This window comes from Doryrhamphus excisus, linkage group LG4, assembly GCF_037039965.1.
Source record: "Doryrhamphus excisus strain RoL-2023G ecotype Guam linkage group LG4, RoL_Dexc_Guam_v1.1, whole genome shotgun sequence".
NCBI classification, from domain to species: domain Eukaryota; kingdom Metazoa; phylum Chordata; class Actinopteri; order Syngnathiformes; family Syngnathidae; genus Doryrhamphus; species Doryrhamphus excisus.
In genome coordinates, this window is record NC_136360.1 from 2,921,022 (window position 1) to 2,936,694 (window position 15,673).

General features: G+C 38.8%; 1 protein-coding gene across 7 annotated transcripts in view; it reads right to left on the reverse strand.

Annotated features, from left to right (window-relative positions):
• lrp8 (low density lipoprotein receptor-related protein 8, apolipoprotein e receptor) overlaps positions 1 to 15,673 on the reverse strand; it is a 131,430-nt gene that overhangs the window by 19,048 nt on the left and 96,709 nt on the right. For all 7 annotated transcript variants that reach the window (XM_078789983.1, XM_078789982.1, XM_078789980.1 and 4 more), the window contains 5 exons: positions 13,289 to 13,460; positions 10,206 to 10,430; positions 7,119 to 7,237; positions 3,953 to 4,092; positions 982 to 1,123 (listed from right to left, as the gene is read on the reverse strand). In XM_078789983.1, the coding sequence (XP_078646109.1) occupies positions 982 to 1,123; positions 3,953 to 4,092; positions 7,119 to 7,237; positions 10,206 to 10,430; positions 13,289 to 13,460 (798 nt within the window). The remainder of the gene's footprint in view (positions 1 to 981; positions 1,124 to 3,952; positions 4,093 to 7,118; positions 7,238 to 10,205; positions 10,431 to 13,288; positions 13,461 to 15,673) is intronic.

Genomic DNA, 15,673 nt, shown 5'->3' on the forward strand with positions numbered 1-15,673 from the left:
TGTTTTGCGGCTCCAGGCTATTTTTCTTCAGTGGGCATTGGGTAAAATGGCTCTTTTCATAGTAAAGGTTGCCGACCCCTGTTCTATACTATAGAACAATGTCATTATTGCCCACTTTTAATGCAGTTCGGCGCAGGATCGGATATATGGATAGTCCGGTTATATCGGTATTTTTTCCGACTCCCGAGAATATCGATATAACGAGACTTTACTGTACTTCATCTTTTGTGTCTCTCTTCAGCACAGGCCCAATAAATAAAATGTGGTATATTAGAAAGAAAGTAAAAAAAATGAAAAATGTATGAAAAAATGCTACAACAAAAAGGATGGAGCCCTTTTTGTGAGAAATTGTACCAATGAACTGCAATGTATGTACAGTACATGTATTACTGTATTATGGCTGGTGATTTTCATAATTCAATGACTTTCTGCTGCACATCCGGTTCGGGGTCACCATGATTTGGCAAATAATTACCAGCTAAAAGAAGACCGGATTTAGTTAAGAATAACTTCAGAGGGATTATGAAGTTAATTTAGTCTTGTAGAACATAATAGTTGCTTGGCATGCATGTTTAATTGCTGTGATATGTCTTTGAGCAGACATCTCTGCCTTATAATGAGACAATGCAATTAATTCCCGAGCAACAAGAGCGCTTTGAGCTTTGATTGAGGGCAGGAAACCAGGCATGAAAATATAAATGCTAATTGTCACATGCCACAGCGGAAAGGACCATGGTGATGTACGACAACAGAATATTTGTAATGGAAAATGTGGCATCCATCTTGGAAGCGTAGTGGACCCACAAATTTGCTCATATACAATAGTCAAATAATAAAGATTAGTTTTAGTTCACAATGCTATTTACACAATTTATTATGAATAAATTATGTTATTACAGCATACACCTAATTAACTAATTAATCGGATTAAATCGATTGGGTAAAAGTATGTATGCAGCAAAGCATGAATGGCTGGCCTACCTTTGGGTTGCCTCCGTTCATGGAACACCACCAGGTCCAGAGGGTTATTAAGATGCTCGGCTACCTTTGCCACATCATTCCCTGTCAGGCGGTTGGCGCTGTATATTGCTTCATCCTCCAGATCGGTCCAGTATATGCGATCCTAGACAGATATGATAACATTACACCTAAAAAAATGTAGCCTTATGACAGAAAAATGAGTAAGAATGATATATAAAGGTCACTTCCGACTAAGATGGAGAGGAAAGATAACCACACAATGGAACACATGGAACCGTGCTTTCCGGTGCATATCTACCTGTTTCTCTATTTCTAAAATGCAAATGACTTGTTGGATGTGGCCTGTGTGTCCAAGTGCTTCCTATGTATCTCAAGTGGTTTGGCCATAGCTGCAATCTAAGATCTCTATTTGTTCTTGATATCAGTGGACTTAACCTTTCTGAGCTGCTTCGGAATTCTACCCTTTTCAGATTCAGATAACCTTTCCTCACATGACAGTAGTGCTGACACACAAAGCAATAAATATCAGCCATGTTGATATGAAAACTCAAATGTTTTAAGTCGTTTCTGTGGCGTCTTGTTGCTCTGGCTCCGTCAGCTAAAATTCATCCTTTTTTTTCCTCTTTTACTAATGTGTGAATCAATTGTGTTACTATCTTGAAAGCTGAAAATGTTAGTATAACAGTGAGCAGGTCAAATCCCTTGCAGGAACAAATCTCAGAACATTTCAGTTCATGAAGATATACTCAGTTTAACTCAGTGGTTGCCAAGTCCGTCAAACAGGATCAAGCTTGCAGTACCGTATGAATTTTAGGCCAGAAACATTTTTTTTTTACTGATGATGCATGAAGAGGAAATTAAATGTACATTGTATTGTACTGTATATATGGTGTTGTGAATCAGGCATGTAAGGACAGATGTGCATCCATGAGCTGAGGACCTCTTTCACAGCTCAAGTAGTGAAAAGTGACGAGCAGCTCTCCAACAATTAGATGCAATTTGTTCTGTCCTTTGAGCAGGACCCTCCGGTGAAGCCCAAGTCCTTATGGATCGAGCTACTGTATTTCCGCCTCTCATCATTAAGGAATGAAGGACTTCATTTCTTATACTTTAGGAAGCTATGCAGAGGTAATGTCATGGAATAAGGAGTGCTTGAAAACCTGTTGAAATCATGTATTGATAGCAACAAAGCAGTGCCCTTATTTCCCCCTCTTCTTGACAATGTTATTGTTATTGTCTATTTTCCCTGTATTCTTCTCCCTTTTCACCTTCTCACCCCCCAAGTCAATCAGATAGGACCATCAATCATCCATCAATCATTAATGGAAAAAAATCTGTAAAAAACACATGTTCGGTATATGACAATAAATGCTTTTCGAAAAATTGAATGGGGGTGGTATAGCCGGCATGTTAGGTAGAGTGGTAGAGTGGTTGTCTTCCAACCTGAAGGTTGTGAGTTCGATTCTCCGTCCTGCCGTGATCATGTCAATCACTTGTCTTTGGGTAAGATACTGAACAAATGTTCATTCATTCATTTTCTACTGCTTATCCTCATGAGGGTCGCGGAGAGTGCTGGAGCCTATCCCAGCTGTCTTCGGGCGAGAGGCGGGGTACACCCTGGACTCAGCCAATCACAGGGCACATATAGACAAACAACCATTCACACTCACATTCATACCTATGGACAATTTGGAGTCGCCAATTAACCTAGCATGTTTTTGGAATGTGGGAGGAAACCGGAGTACCCGGAAAAAACACACGCATGCACGGGGAGAACATGCAAACTCCATACAGAGATGGCCGAGGGTGGAATTGAACTCAGGTCTCCTAGCTGTGTGGCCTCTGAACAAATGTTGCCAGTCGTAAATAAAACCAAAAAAGTTGACAGCTCTAAGCCGCTTCGGCTGTGGAAGCTTACAACTTGACCAGAGACTGCTCCAGCATCTGTGGTGTCCAAAAAAAAATAAAATAAAACCATTGGTCGTGTAGTGGTTCAAATATTTGTGCTTCTATTATGGAGACAGACCACAAACAGACTGGTAATCATAAACTGCAGATCTTGAATTCTGATTGCTATTGCTGAAACTAGTGCTGTAAATGTGAGCATTTTTATCTAGGATAAGACCCGGTATCATCCAGGCTTCGGTCTATCGGAACAGGAACTGCATGCTGAGGGATTTTTAATTTAGTTTATATGTTAAGCAGAACAGATCGCACACAAAAAGCACTCAGAGTGATTAATCATCAGACATGAACTTGGTTGCCTGCAACACTGGTCTCTCCCAGCCAACACACACACACACACACACACACACACACACACACAGCTGGACATGATGGATGCCACCTCTTTTCTTTCAATTTTCACAATGTGTGCAGCAAAACGAGGAATGAAGAAAGTACTTCCCTCTGATCTCATTTCACCCCCTCCATCTTCACTCTGCTCTCCACAGTATTCCTTCTACACCTTAGACATCATCTATATATATTTGATTGGCTCTTTCATTTCTTCAAGTTATAGTTTTCATTGATTCCTCTGCTCGGCCTCTCCTCTTGTTGGCCCTTCAAGGGTTCTCTCATGTCTGAATTTATCTTGTGGTATGTTTTTTTTTTCTATATTATGTCATCATCAAATTGACTCATCATCTTATCTTCTTGAGCAAATTGTATTTTCTAGGACCAAACTCCCATTCCTTTTTTTTTTTACTTTTTAAATTTCTTGGCCTGATATCATTATTCAATATGTTGAATACTTGTCATATTTTCTGAACCAATGGGCATTATAGGTTATAGGTTTACATATAAGGTAATAACTGTTATTGTATATCCAAAGTTTGGATATCATCACTGTAGCAGAAATTGTGTGTGTATGACTTCCACTGCAAACTATGTTACAGGATGCAATTACCACCCCACAACGACTGAGAAGTTCACAGTATACAAAGAATATGCTTATGCGATGGTTTCGTACCTCAAAGACCGTGAGGGCAAACGGGTGTCCCAAGTGGTGTTGGGAAGACAACAGAACTCTGCGGTTGTCTCCGTTTAAGTCCACGCTGGAGAGCAGATGCAGCTTGGAGTCCACCCAATAGAGACGCCTATTGGACAAGTCTGGCAACATGGAAAAGAGAGAGGGAAAAAGCTATTCAATGGAGGTTATCCAAGGAGAAATGAACAGACAAGAGTGAGAAAGAGACGAAGGTCATTCCAAATGAAAAAAAAAAAAAAAGGTTTATGAATGCACTGGCCAAGTAGCACACCATCAATCTTGGTGAAAGCTCAGGCCCATGCGCTAAGAAAACAATGATGTGATTATAATACTGTAATGCTGTTTGACCTCTCTGTTAGTGGGGGATGTACGTATGTGTATTTTACGAGCCTACTTTACCAACTAATTAGGCCTGGGGACATTTTCAAAACAGTTTACTTTTGTACTTAAAGCTATGCGGACACTGTCAGGCTTTGGCAAAGTTAAACAAGTTTAACAGAATTGTTTCCACTTCACAGAAAATGCTTTTTCAACTGGATTTAAATGGAATTTTAAGGTGCCATACATACCAGGTATGATGGTGAAGGGAACAAACTGTTAGAAATTAGATTTTCAACACTGATAAACTTGACCAAATACAATACTGTGGAAAACCGTGTATCAAATAAAATTCTAAATTTATTGTTATTAATTCAATATTAATGTCATATTTTTCATGATTATATTAGTATCTTACAGGAAAGGACGTTTTTTTTTAAATCTGATATTTGGACTAGGAATTTACAAAAAGTGAACAGTAACAAAACAGGAACAGTTCAAATAAACACTATTTATTTTTAAAACAGTTTAAAGCATACTTAATTGGTTCAGCTTTAACATTCATTAATTCAGTCATTTTCTACCGCTTATTCTCACGAGTGTCGCTGGGGTGCTGGAGCCTATCCCAGCTGTCTTCAGGCGAGAGGCGGGGTACACCCTGGACTGGTCGCTAGCCAATCACAGGGCACATATAGACAAACAACCATTCACACTCACATTCATACCTATGGACAATTTGGAGTCGCCAATTAACCTAGCATGTTTTTGGAATGTGGGAGGAAACCCACGCATGCACGGGGAGAACATGCAAACTCCACACAAAGATGGCCGAGGGTGGGATTGAACTCAGGTCTCCTAGCTGCACGCTAACCACTCGTCCGCCGTACAGCCTCAGCTTTAACATAATGATACAAATATTAGAAATGACTGCCCCTTATTAAAATGAATGGAAGCCAAGCAATGTTGTCAATCAACACAAGTGCAGTTACATCGGTAACAATAATATTTTTAAATTAACATCTAATTAGTAAAAACTGAGCATTGTCTTTATAAAGGCATAATTTGTGACACATCTTGTTATGTCATTCTCATTACATTGTGATCAGTAAGTATTGTCCTTCCCAACCTTTACTTTCCTGATAGAAGTTTTATTTTCTATATAAAATCAGAGATTGCCCCCCCCCCTGTTCCCAGGGCTGTCTACTACAAGTCGGGCCAATTTTCCGAAACAGAATTTGTTTTCATAAACATGTTGTGACCTCTCAATTCCACAGAGTGTGGCAACTCGATGACTCTGTTTCTCCACAGGCAAGGGCAGCGGAGAAAAATTGGCTGCTGCTGCGAAGGGAGTTGAAAGCGATAATGGGAGGTATCGACAGAACTGTGCGTCTGGCTTATTAATTCAAAGGCCCATATTTGCTGGCTTGATAGATGACAGGCAGACACAAAGTGAGCTACAGCAATAACAGAGGCTCGGGGACTGAAGATGTTTTCTTCTAAAAAATCCCACCTCCATTAGGGCCTCCCTTGGCGTTGACGGTCCTTCAAACATATTGTCACATACTCTTTTACAAAAAAAGTGACCGGTGACACACCAGGAAAGAGATGTTTGGAGAGGTGAAAGGATGTATTGCTCATCTCAACAGGCAGATAGTGATGTGATGGGTCCCTTTGTTTACATTGCAGGTCAATTCCAATTGTTTTGTCAGTGTGATGAGTACAAGTCAACTGCGAACCAGGCCTCTTTCATATAGAGATGGAAATCAGTCTGAACTCTGAACGTTGCCGATATCGTAATGGGTGCAAATGTACTCACAGGCGGAGGAAAAAGTTCGTGTCTATATTTGTGGGTACATTTGATTCTGATGTATCACCACAAGCTCCTCTGAGGTCTCAGCAAGTTCTACACAAACTGTCATAGACAAAAGTTTTGACAGCAGGCAGACGGCAGAATTAATGGTTCAATTTATTAGAGCAAGCCTTACAGGTCCCGAAGCAGCAAAACAGGCCCAGACCATCACACTACCGCCACCATATTTTACTGTTGGTATGATGTGCCTTTTCTGAAATGGCCATTATGTTTGGATTTTTTTCTCCCTTAATAATAACAAGTGTTCTCTACGTGCATGTGTGGGTTTTCTTCCAAAAACATGCTAGGTTAATTGGCGACTCCAAATTGTCCATAGGTATGAATGTGAGTGTGAATGGTTGTTTGTCTATATGTGCCCTGTGATTGGCTGGCGACCAGTCTAGGTTGTACCCCGCCTCTCGCCCGAAGACAGCTGGGATAGGCTCCAGCACCCCCCGCAACCCTCGTGAGAATAAGCGGTAGAAAATGAATGAATAATATGAATAATAACAAATGTCCTGCATTTTGCATTCAGTTAATATAAAAATGTGTTTATTGATCTTAAACATTTACGTGTGACAAATATGCAAAAAATAAGATATCAGGAAGGGTGCAAACACTTTCACAACACTTTCTTATATTGTTCAATGTCCTTATTAGCGTCACTGGTGAACTAAAGTCTATTCCAGATAACTTGCAAAGTTGGGAACACCCTCCACTAGTCACCAGCCAATCCCACATTGTCACCTATGGGCAATTTAAAGTCTCAATTTAACATGAAGTTAGCTGGGATAGGCTCCAGCATACCCCCATGACCCTAATGAGGATAAGCGCCATAGAAAATGGATGGATGGATGTTTCTGGAATGTGGGAGGACGCCACAGTACCAAAGAGAACAGGTGCCACAAAGAGATCACCAAGCAGCGATTCGAACATTCAATTTCCAGACTGTGAGACTTGATGTTTTGTGCAATTCTTTACCTAGGGTTATTCCATTGGGCCATTCGATGTGCTCAGACACCAGCACCTGTCGATCCACTCCATTCATCCCAGCTTTTTCAATCTTGGCCTGATCTCCCCAGTCAGACCAATACATAAACCTGTGAAAAGATACACAGACACTTTAGAGAGTCCCATTTGTTGAAAAGTTGGAAAAAAAATCAAAAGTCCCTTTTGAAAAGCACCTTATATACTGATTTCTCCCTAGCAGTGATGGTATTCCGTAATACACATTGCACAAAGATAAAGATATAATTGCAGAATCTCAGTCATATGAGTTAAAACACAGTGTCGAGTCAATGTATGCATGAACTACTTCCTGGAATGGAACAATTAAAGGTAAAAATGGATGACAATTGGTCCGCTTCCTTGCATCCGATATGATTTCCAAGACGATTTAAAGTGTCTCTCTGGAATAATGTACAGAAGAACATTTGTGTAGTCAGAAGTCACTGATATCGAACATAGGAACCTGGCCCACTTCCCAAAGTTCTCCCACATCTTACTCAAGGCAGCTGAAGAAGCCCTAACCTTACTATGACATTGTTCTCCTCTGTGTATATGTGCATGTCACAGAGCGAGCATAGACTGATATCATTTGCATATATTTCATGCTGGTGTAGAGAATTGTTTAACATGAATGTGTGAGTCACACATATAAATAGTGAATGTTTCTGTATTGCACTGCTTGAGCTGCTAACCATGGGAGGTGGAGCTATTCCGTTTGACATTCTAAATCTCAATCTGCAGTCACCAAGCAGACTGTTTTCCCAGGACGTGTCCAGTTTTTGACGTCTGTCCTGGCTATACTCTTCTTTTCTAGTTATTTTTTTTTCCCTCTGAAGTGATGAAAATGCCCTGGTTTTCATTGGGCCAGTAAACTGCATAAAGTAAGCAAAAATAAGCACATGCACAGATGGTACATGCTCAGTTTGAGTCTCGTAAAATTGGGGACGTCATGCCGTTCAAATTTGGGATATTTCGTCAGAAAAGTGGGATTTTTTTGCCTTCTTTAGGTCCTACCAGGACCCCTGATGAATGCGTGGTGAGTTTTGTCCACCTCCTGGACCAGAACAGTGTTGTATATGCTTAAGAGTCCACTGGGCACGCACCAGTTGGTGCTGTTTTGCGGAAATGCAATTTGCTGTGGCGCATAGTGTCGGCAATAAGGTGCCTAGTGGCGTGCAGTGGCTCAAACTGCCTTCCAACTGGCTCATGGTGGCCCATAACGGCGGCAAAAATTGAGTTTGGCGGCAAGAAAATTGTCCACCAAGTGGAACCAAATGTCACAAAAAATCCGCCTATTGCAGGGGTGGGCAAACTACGGCCCGGGGGCCACATCCGGCCCGCCAAGTGTTTGAATACGGCCCGCCCAATCTTTCCAAAGTATTTCATTTAAACTCAACATACAACCTGGCATCATGGCCTGAGCCAACCAATTTCGTTTTTTGACATGGTCTGTTGTTTACAAAGTGCTCCTGAAAAAAGGGACACAAGCACATAATAATAATAATTATTATTATTAGATTATTATTAGATTATTATAATAATTATCAGAACTATTATGATTATTATAATTATTATATTAATGCTAATTATTATATTAATTATATATAATATTATTGTTATATTTGCATATTTTACATAATAATAATATAATAATAATTATTTTAATTGTATTGTAATTATTATAATATTTTATTATTTTTAAAATATTAATATAATAATTATATTATTATATAATAATAATAGCAGATTGCATGACAATTTTACAGATACAATAATACCAGGTGGACTGTTACGTGTAAAATATATAGTCTGCCCCCCGTAAATTTTGTCATATCAATGCGGCCCGCGAGTCAAAAAGTTTGCCCACCCCTGGCCTATTGGAATCCACTGGAATGTACTGGCATGAGCCAATGATGCTAGGAGTTCACTGGGCCGGCGCCAGTTGGTGCCAGTTCACTCCAAAGATGATGTGATTGGCGCGTAGTGGCTCACTGTGGCGCCAAATAACGGCAACATGGCAACATGCCGAGCGAACATTAATTCGGTGCCACAGCAAGCCACTACGTGCCAATCACATAATCTTTGGAGTGAACTGGCACCAAGTGGCGCCGACCCAGTGGAGTCTTTGTCACAGTTCTACTGCTGCCTCCTTGTTGCGAGTCCCTGCCTTCTCCTGGCTTGTGTTCCTCCTTGTTTTCCAGATGTACTCGAGCGGGCTGGAAGCAGGAGGACTGGGCACACCTGAAGCTCATCACACTTAAGGTTCTACTTAAGGTTCCGCTGGTTCCTCGTTGCAGAAACCTGCTAGCCCTCCGGCGCTTGGGTCTCCCAAGTACCCTCCTTAACCTTTTGCTAAAGCTAACTCTTGTGTGCCTCATGCTAGGTTAGCCCAGCTCTCCGTAGCCATCTAGCCAGCCTTTAGCCAAAGGCAAGTTGTTTTCCTTAGCTGCTTCTCTTGGTGATTTTTTCTGTTCTTTTCCCTTTTTTCTCGCCACCGCCCTGTGGATTTTCTTTTGACTTTTTATTAAAGACTCTAAACTGCGCCTAATGTTGCTTGCCTCTGAATTTGTGGTCCAAACCTCAACACACCGTCACAGTCTTAGCATTAAACACCTCAAAAAAGGAGAATTCGCTACAGCCGTGGATCTGAAAAACAGTATAGTCATTTTCTACCCATACAGGGGAGGCTTACTTTAAAAATACTGAAATTTTAAGGCATAAACTTTGAGTATAATTTGAGTCGCTCATTGCTGGGCCAAGTGTCCTGGTTTTTGGTAATAAAAATATAGTTAACATACTAAAACTAAACTGTTGCCCTTTTAGGTATGCTTTTTTTCTCAGGGTTTTCTCATACGGCATAAATTACATCTTCATTAATCTGTTTCGGGCAATTCCTTTTTGATATCCGACAGGCAACATTAACATGCTAATTACAAGCGAACGCACCCACTTTTAGGGTTAAGACATCACATTAAGTCATTGACTAATAGCTTGGAGACATACTGTAGCTCCCTTTTACCTTTTACACCTCATCAACACAATCCACCTCCAGCTCCTTACCCCTGGTGTGGGTCCACTGCGATAGCCCGCGGCTCGCTCAGCTCCGTGACGATGAGCATTTTCCTCTTACTGCCATCTCCTGTGGCTACGGAGATACTCTTGTTGCCCGAGTCGGTCCAGTAGATGTTCTTATGGACCCAGTCAACGGCCAGGCCCTCGGGGGAATGGAGCGCATCTATGAGCGTCTCCTGGTGCGAAGAGTCATTGGCTTTGTTGATGTAAGCGCTGGTAGACGGAAAAGAAGATGTGCTGGTAAAGTAAATTATTACATTTTTTTTTGCTCAATTTGTCAGTTGGATCCTTGTGTCAAAATGATTGAGTGCAGGTAACATATGATAGAAAACTGGTATTCTTTGCAGATAATGTCAAGGGCACCCAAACCTGGCACGTCTATCACAACCTCATTCTGCCCACCAAACAGCCGCTCACAGAGAGAATGAATGTGTCTACTTCTATCTTCAGCTTACAAATCAAGCAGACTCCTTCTCCGGTTTTGTCATTCCGTGCTGTGCGTCTTTTCAATTTCTTTTAATCTTTCTTTCTGCCTTCTACGTGCTCTCTACCTGTTCCCGCTTCTCTTGTTTTGCCTTCCTTCCTTCAACTCCTTTCACTCTTGGCAGGCCTCCAGACAAAGCACATTACTTTCCTCTCTGCATGTGTGCTATGAAAAAAGGCAATACAAGACATCCTTGTTTAAAGGTTGGGAAATGAAATGCTCCCCTTTACACCCCACTGACACACGCTTGCAAATAGTGGAAGAATGAAAAACAGCGTTGAAATATGTCAATTAATAAGCAGTCGACTGGGAAGGTAGCACACAAAGTCACAGTACTTATACCAAAGCCCATTCTGTACTGTTTACAGTACATTTACAGTAAACACCCAGTCTGACTTAATACTTTAATAGACTATATTAAAACACTTTTTATGGGGGTAATGTCCGACACCACCAGCAAATAGCGAAATATGGAATTGACTGAAAATGCCCATGAAAATGTCAAATTTTGCCTCCTGCAAGCTTGATGTTGTCCTTCTCTGATTTCCAATCAACATTTGCAATAAAAGTGACCTCCCTCTTCTTCAATTATAACTGATCATACGTGACTCCATCCAGGTTTAAGCCCTAAATATGACTTACGCTCTTATTAAATTCATTAGTAACACTTTATATTAAGGTGCTTGTAATAAGCCTTAATAAGTAGTAATTAAAATGAATAAGAATAGCTATCATTCATGTACTGTACATAAATACCTGCAAATGTGTGTCCTGCACATTACCTGATATGATAAAAAAAATGAATAAGAGTCTTATTATATTAATACAATTTACTATTAAATGCTTATTAGCATTTATAGGGCTATATATGCAGTAATAATATTTTAATATTTTAATATTTTAATATTTTAATATTTTAATATTTTAATATTTTAATATTTTAATATTTTAATATTTTAATAATAAAATAATGAAATAATAAAATAATAAAATAATATTTTTTAATATTTTTTAAATTAACATTTATATAGCATTAGTAATACTAATAGGCATATAAGAATCTTATTTAACAATCTTATTAACTTTAATTACTACTTAATAAGGCTTATTACAAGCACCTTAATATTAAGCTTTACCCACTCATTTAAAGTGATCTACTCACCACACCAATGAAAAGATGGAATCAGATTCACGGTGTAGCCTTTAGCATAGTCGTCAGGCCAGTGCTCGAAGCTAACGGGCTACAGAAGGCCTTTCGCTGACCTTCCACACTTCTTTGGCTTTTTTAATTCCAGTGACGACTAATGAGACTATATATAAATTTGACTGACAGCACCTGGTGAGTTCAAGGACCAACAATGTGTGAAATCTCAAGTAAACAGTAACACTTATTTAACTTTCAACAGCTTTAAAAAGCTGTAAATTTACGGGGTTGGGAATGCTGAATTGCAAATGTGCGAGAATCCATTGTAATGTCATCAAAGAACCATTTTCGGATTCAATTCAATAAATGGAATAACCCTTTCAAGTGGCACAGCTTTTGCAATAATAATATATTTCATTCAGTCTCTTCATTTTCATTGCCTCAACCGTCTGTAGTGGATTATTTGTTGCCTCTGCACGGGCGTGTATACAGACGTGCCTGAATGTGTCACAACCTGGGTGGAAGTAGTGGGAAGGGCCTTTTTATCTTCTCAAATGAGCCATATGCTCTCTCTCTAATTTTACCGCCTCAATAATCACCATCATTATTCATCAGCATGCATGCACACGCACACATTCTGTACTGTGTTTCCTGTGAGTGGGTGTGGGTGTGGGTGTCTGCGGAGGACAAACAACTCCACCTTAACTGTCAGAAGGTGACAAAATCCTTCAGTTGTGATTGACAAAGAAATACCCACACCACCAGAATGGCAAGGTGACATAGTCAATAAATAAGTGGAAATACCAGTAATATTAGTTTTTATTTTTTACATTTACTCACAAAATGGGACCTGAATGTTGCGTACACCACTTTTTATGCCAACTTATTAAAAAATAAATAAATACCTTGACTGGAGAATCTGATTAATGTATGCAAACTCTGTATGGAGTGAAATAAATGTTGTCCGGTTTACTTGTCCAATTGAGTTAACATCAGTAAAAACCAAATGGTACTACTGTATTGTAATACAAATTGTACCACTTTTACCAAGTAAAGACTCATCATTTAACCCATACTGCCGTTTAACTTTTTTTTTTTTTCTAAAATAATTTTTTTTTGACCATGAATGGTAGACAGAACGTCTAAATCCATATGAGAAACATCTGCTTAAGTATGAGCAGCATCCTCATACTTAAGCAGATGTAGCTTACTGAACAGAAAACACGTAAATACGACAAACCAACAAGACTTGCCATGAAAATGTAAATATTGGTCAAATTTTGCATCAATAAGAGTGGGAAAAAAAACAAAAAACACCAGAGTGACCACCAATCACTATCTAAATCACACTAAAATGTCTAAATAAGTTTGTAAACCAACTGAAAAGCTCCAAAAAACCCCACTTTCTAAGTGTAACAATAATGTGTGCATTTGGGTGAATACCTGTATATTTTACGATGATATAGATCACACCAGAACATCTTATTGATGGCCACATCCACATCCAGTGCCACAGCATTCTTCAGTGTAGGAACCACTTGTGTATATTCACTCTTCAGCAGGTCAATACGACGGATCTCATGACGGTTGGTGAACATTAAGTATGGACTCTTTCCTGATGAAGCACAAAGTACAAGAATAAAGCATAATATGAACAACAACAAAAAAATGCTGTAGTGAAATCAACGTTATGTGCGGTGGCGCGGTGAAAAGGTGTTTGATGCGGATGCCTCGCAGCAAAAAGTGTCAGAATATGCTTCCTGCTTGAAAGACTTTGAACACCCAAGTTTGAGGCTTTTTGCATATTCTTACCCATACCCATGACGCTATTTCACACTTAGCACCTGACATGAAACAACATCAAAATGGCACACATTGAAAAAATAATAATAATCATTACTCAATATGCAGCTGCTACATTTGTTACCAAAAGCCATAATACGCAGTGCTGAATGCTGATTTTTTTTTTTTTTATCTTCATGAGTAAAATAATAAAAGCTAACAGAGGACTTGGTTTTCCTCTTACAACTCTAAACATACAGTATGTATATTTAATGATGTGACTATTAATAAATCATCTAAATAAACCACTAAAAGGAAAATATAGTCTTGACATAAACCCAGAGAAGCTTTTGGCACCACCCAAGATACACACTTAATTATTCATGCAATTACACTGAACTTTAGCAGTAAAATAAGACTTCACAAGATAGTCCAAAAAAATGTCAATTACAAAAAATAATACATTGTTTTAATGTGGGTGTCTTTTCGTTGTAATGTAACATATTTTGTGTAGGCAGAGATAAAAAAAAAAAAACAGTGTTCTATTTTTAGTGTGAAATAAATGTGTTTCTGGGTTGCCCTTCTCAGGTTCATACATCACTTGCTGGTCACTAGAACACTAGTTACCTGGGGGATTTGTGTCAGCAGTCTAAAGCTCACCACGATTCAAGCCTTTGGATCATTTCCATGCATTGGCCGAGGTCAACACTACTCTCATTGTATATCATTAGGTTGGCCAGGTGTACCCAATGGGGTGGCTCACAGTTTCTCCTATCTTCTATGTTAGTGTATCTTCATGCCATGCCAAGAGAACACTGCCTGGCATGGTTACACACACACACACACACAGCCACATTGTCAGGCTCTCATTCAGAGATGACCTTGTCCCAATAATTCAATTCTGAATCTTACCATTTTATCCAACTTCTAGGTTTACAAACCCGACAATTTAGCCAATTTCAGGCATAGTGGCAGAAAATGAGTTGTTTGGTGTGCAAATACTGACATCAGACAAGAGTTAATGGAAGTTTCCTTATTGAAGTCAGTGTAAATGTGCCCTCATTGATGAGATTATTAGGACAAAGTTATAGCTACAAATAGACACATCAACATTCTTCAAAAGCAGGCTCATTCATATTTGTTACACTAAATAATACATATAAAATATACAAAAACAGTAAAAATGCGACAAACACGGTGAATCATAAAAGGAAGCGGTAAAAAAAAGCACATGAATATACTAAAATATATTCAGTGACAATGCCGACAGCGCCACCCCCAATGCGCCACATGCTCCAAAGCAGCCTGGACTCAAACCAAAACAGCAGGAGGTAACTTTACCTTGGTCAATATGGTACAGATACAGTATAGACCAGGGGTGGGCAAACTTTTTGACTCGCGGGCCGCATTGATATGACAAAATTTACGGGGGGGGGGGCGACTATATATTTTACACGTAACAGTCCACCTGGTATTATTGTATTGTAATTGTCATGCAATCTGCTATTATTATTTATTATTTTATATTTATATTTAAATATTTAAAAAATAATAAAATATTATAATAATTACAATAAAATTAAAATAATAATGATTATATTATTATTATGTAAAATATGCAAATATAACAATAATATTATATATAATTAATATAATAATTAGCATTAATATAATAATTATAATAATCATAATAGTATAATAATCGAATAATCTAATAATAATAACAATAATAATAATAATAATAATAATAATAATAATAATTATTATTATTATTATTATTATTATTATTATTATTATTATCCCTTTTTTCAGGAGCACTTTGTAAACAACAGACCATGTCAAAAAACGAAATTGATAAAACCATCAAAAGGTTGGCTCAGGCCATGATGCCAGGTTGTATGTTGAGTTTAAATGAAATACTTTGGAAAGATTGGGCGGGCCGTATTCAAACACTTGGCGGGCCGAATGTGGCCCCCGGGCCGTAGTTTGCCCACCCCTGGTATAGACATGAGCACACCATTCCACTGAGTAGTCATTATACTTCTA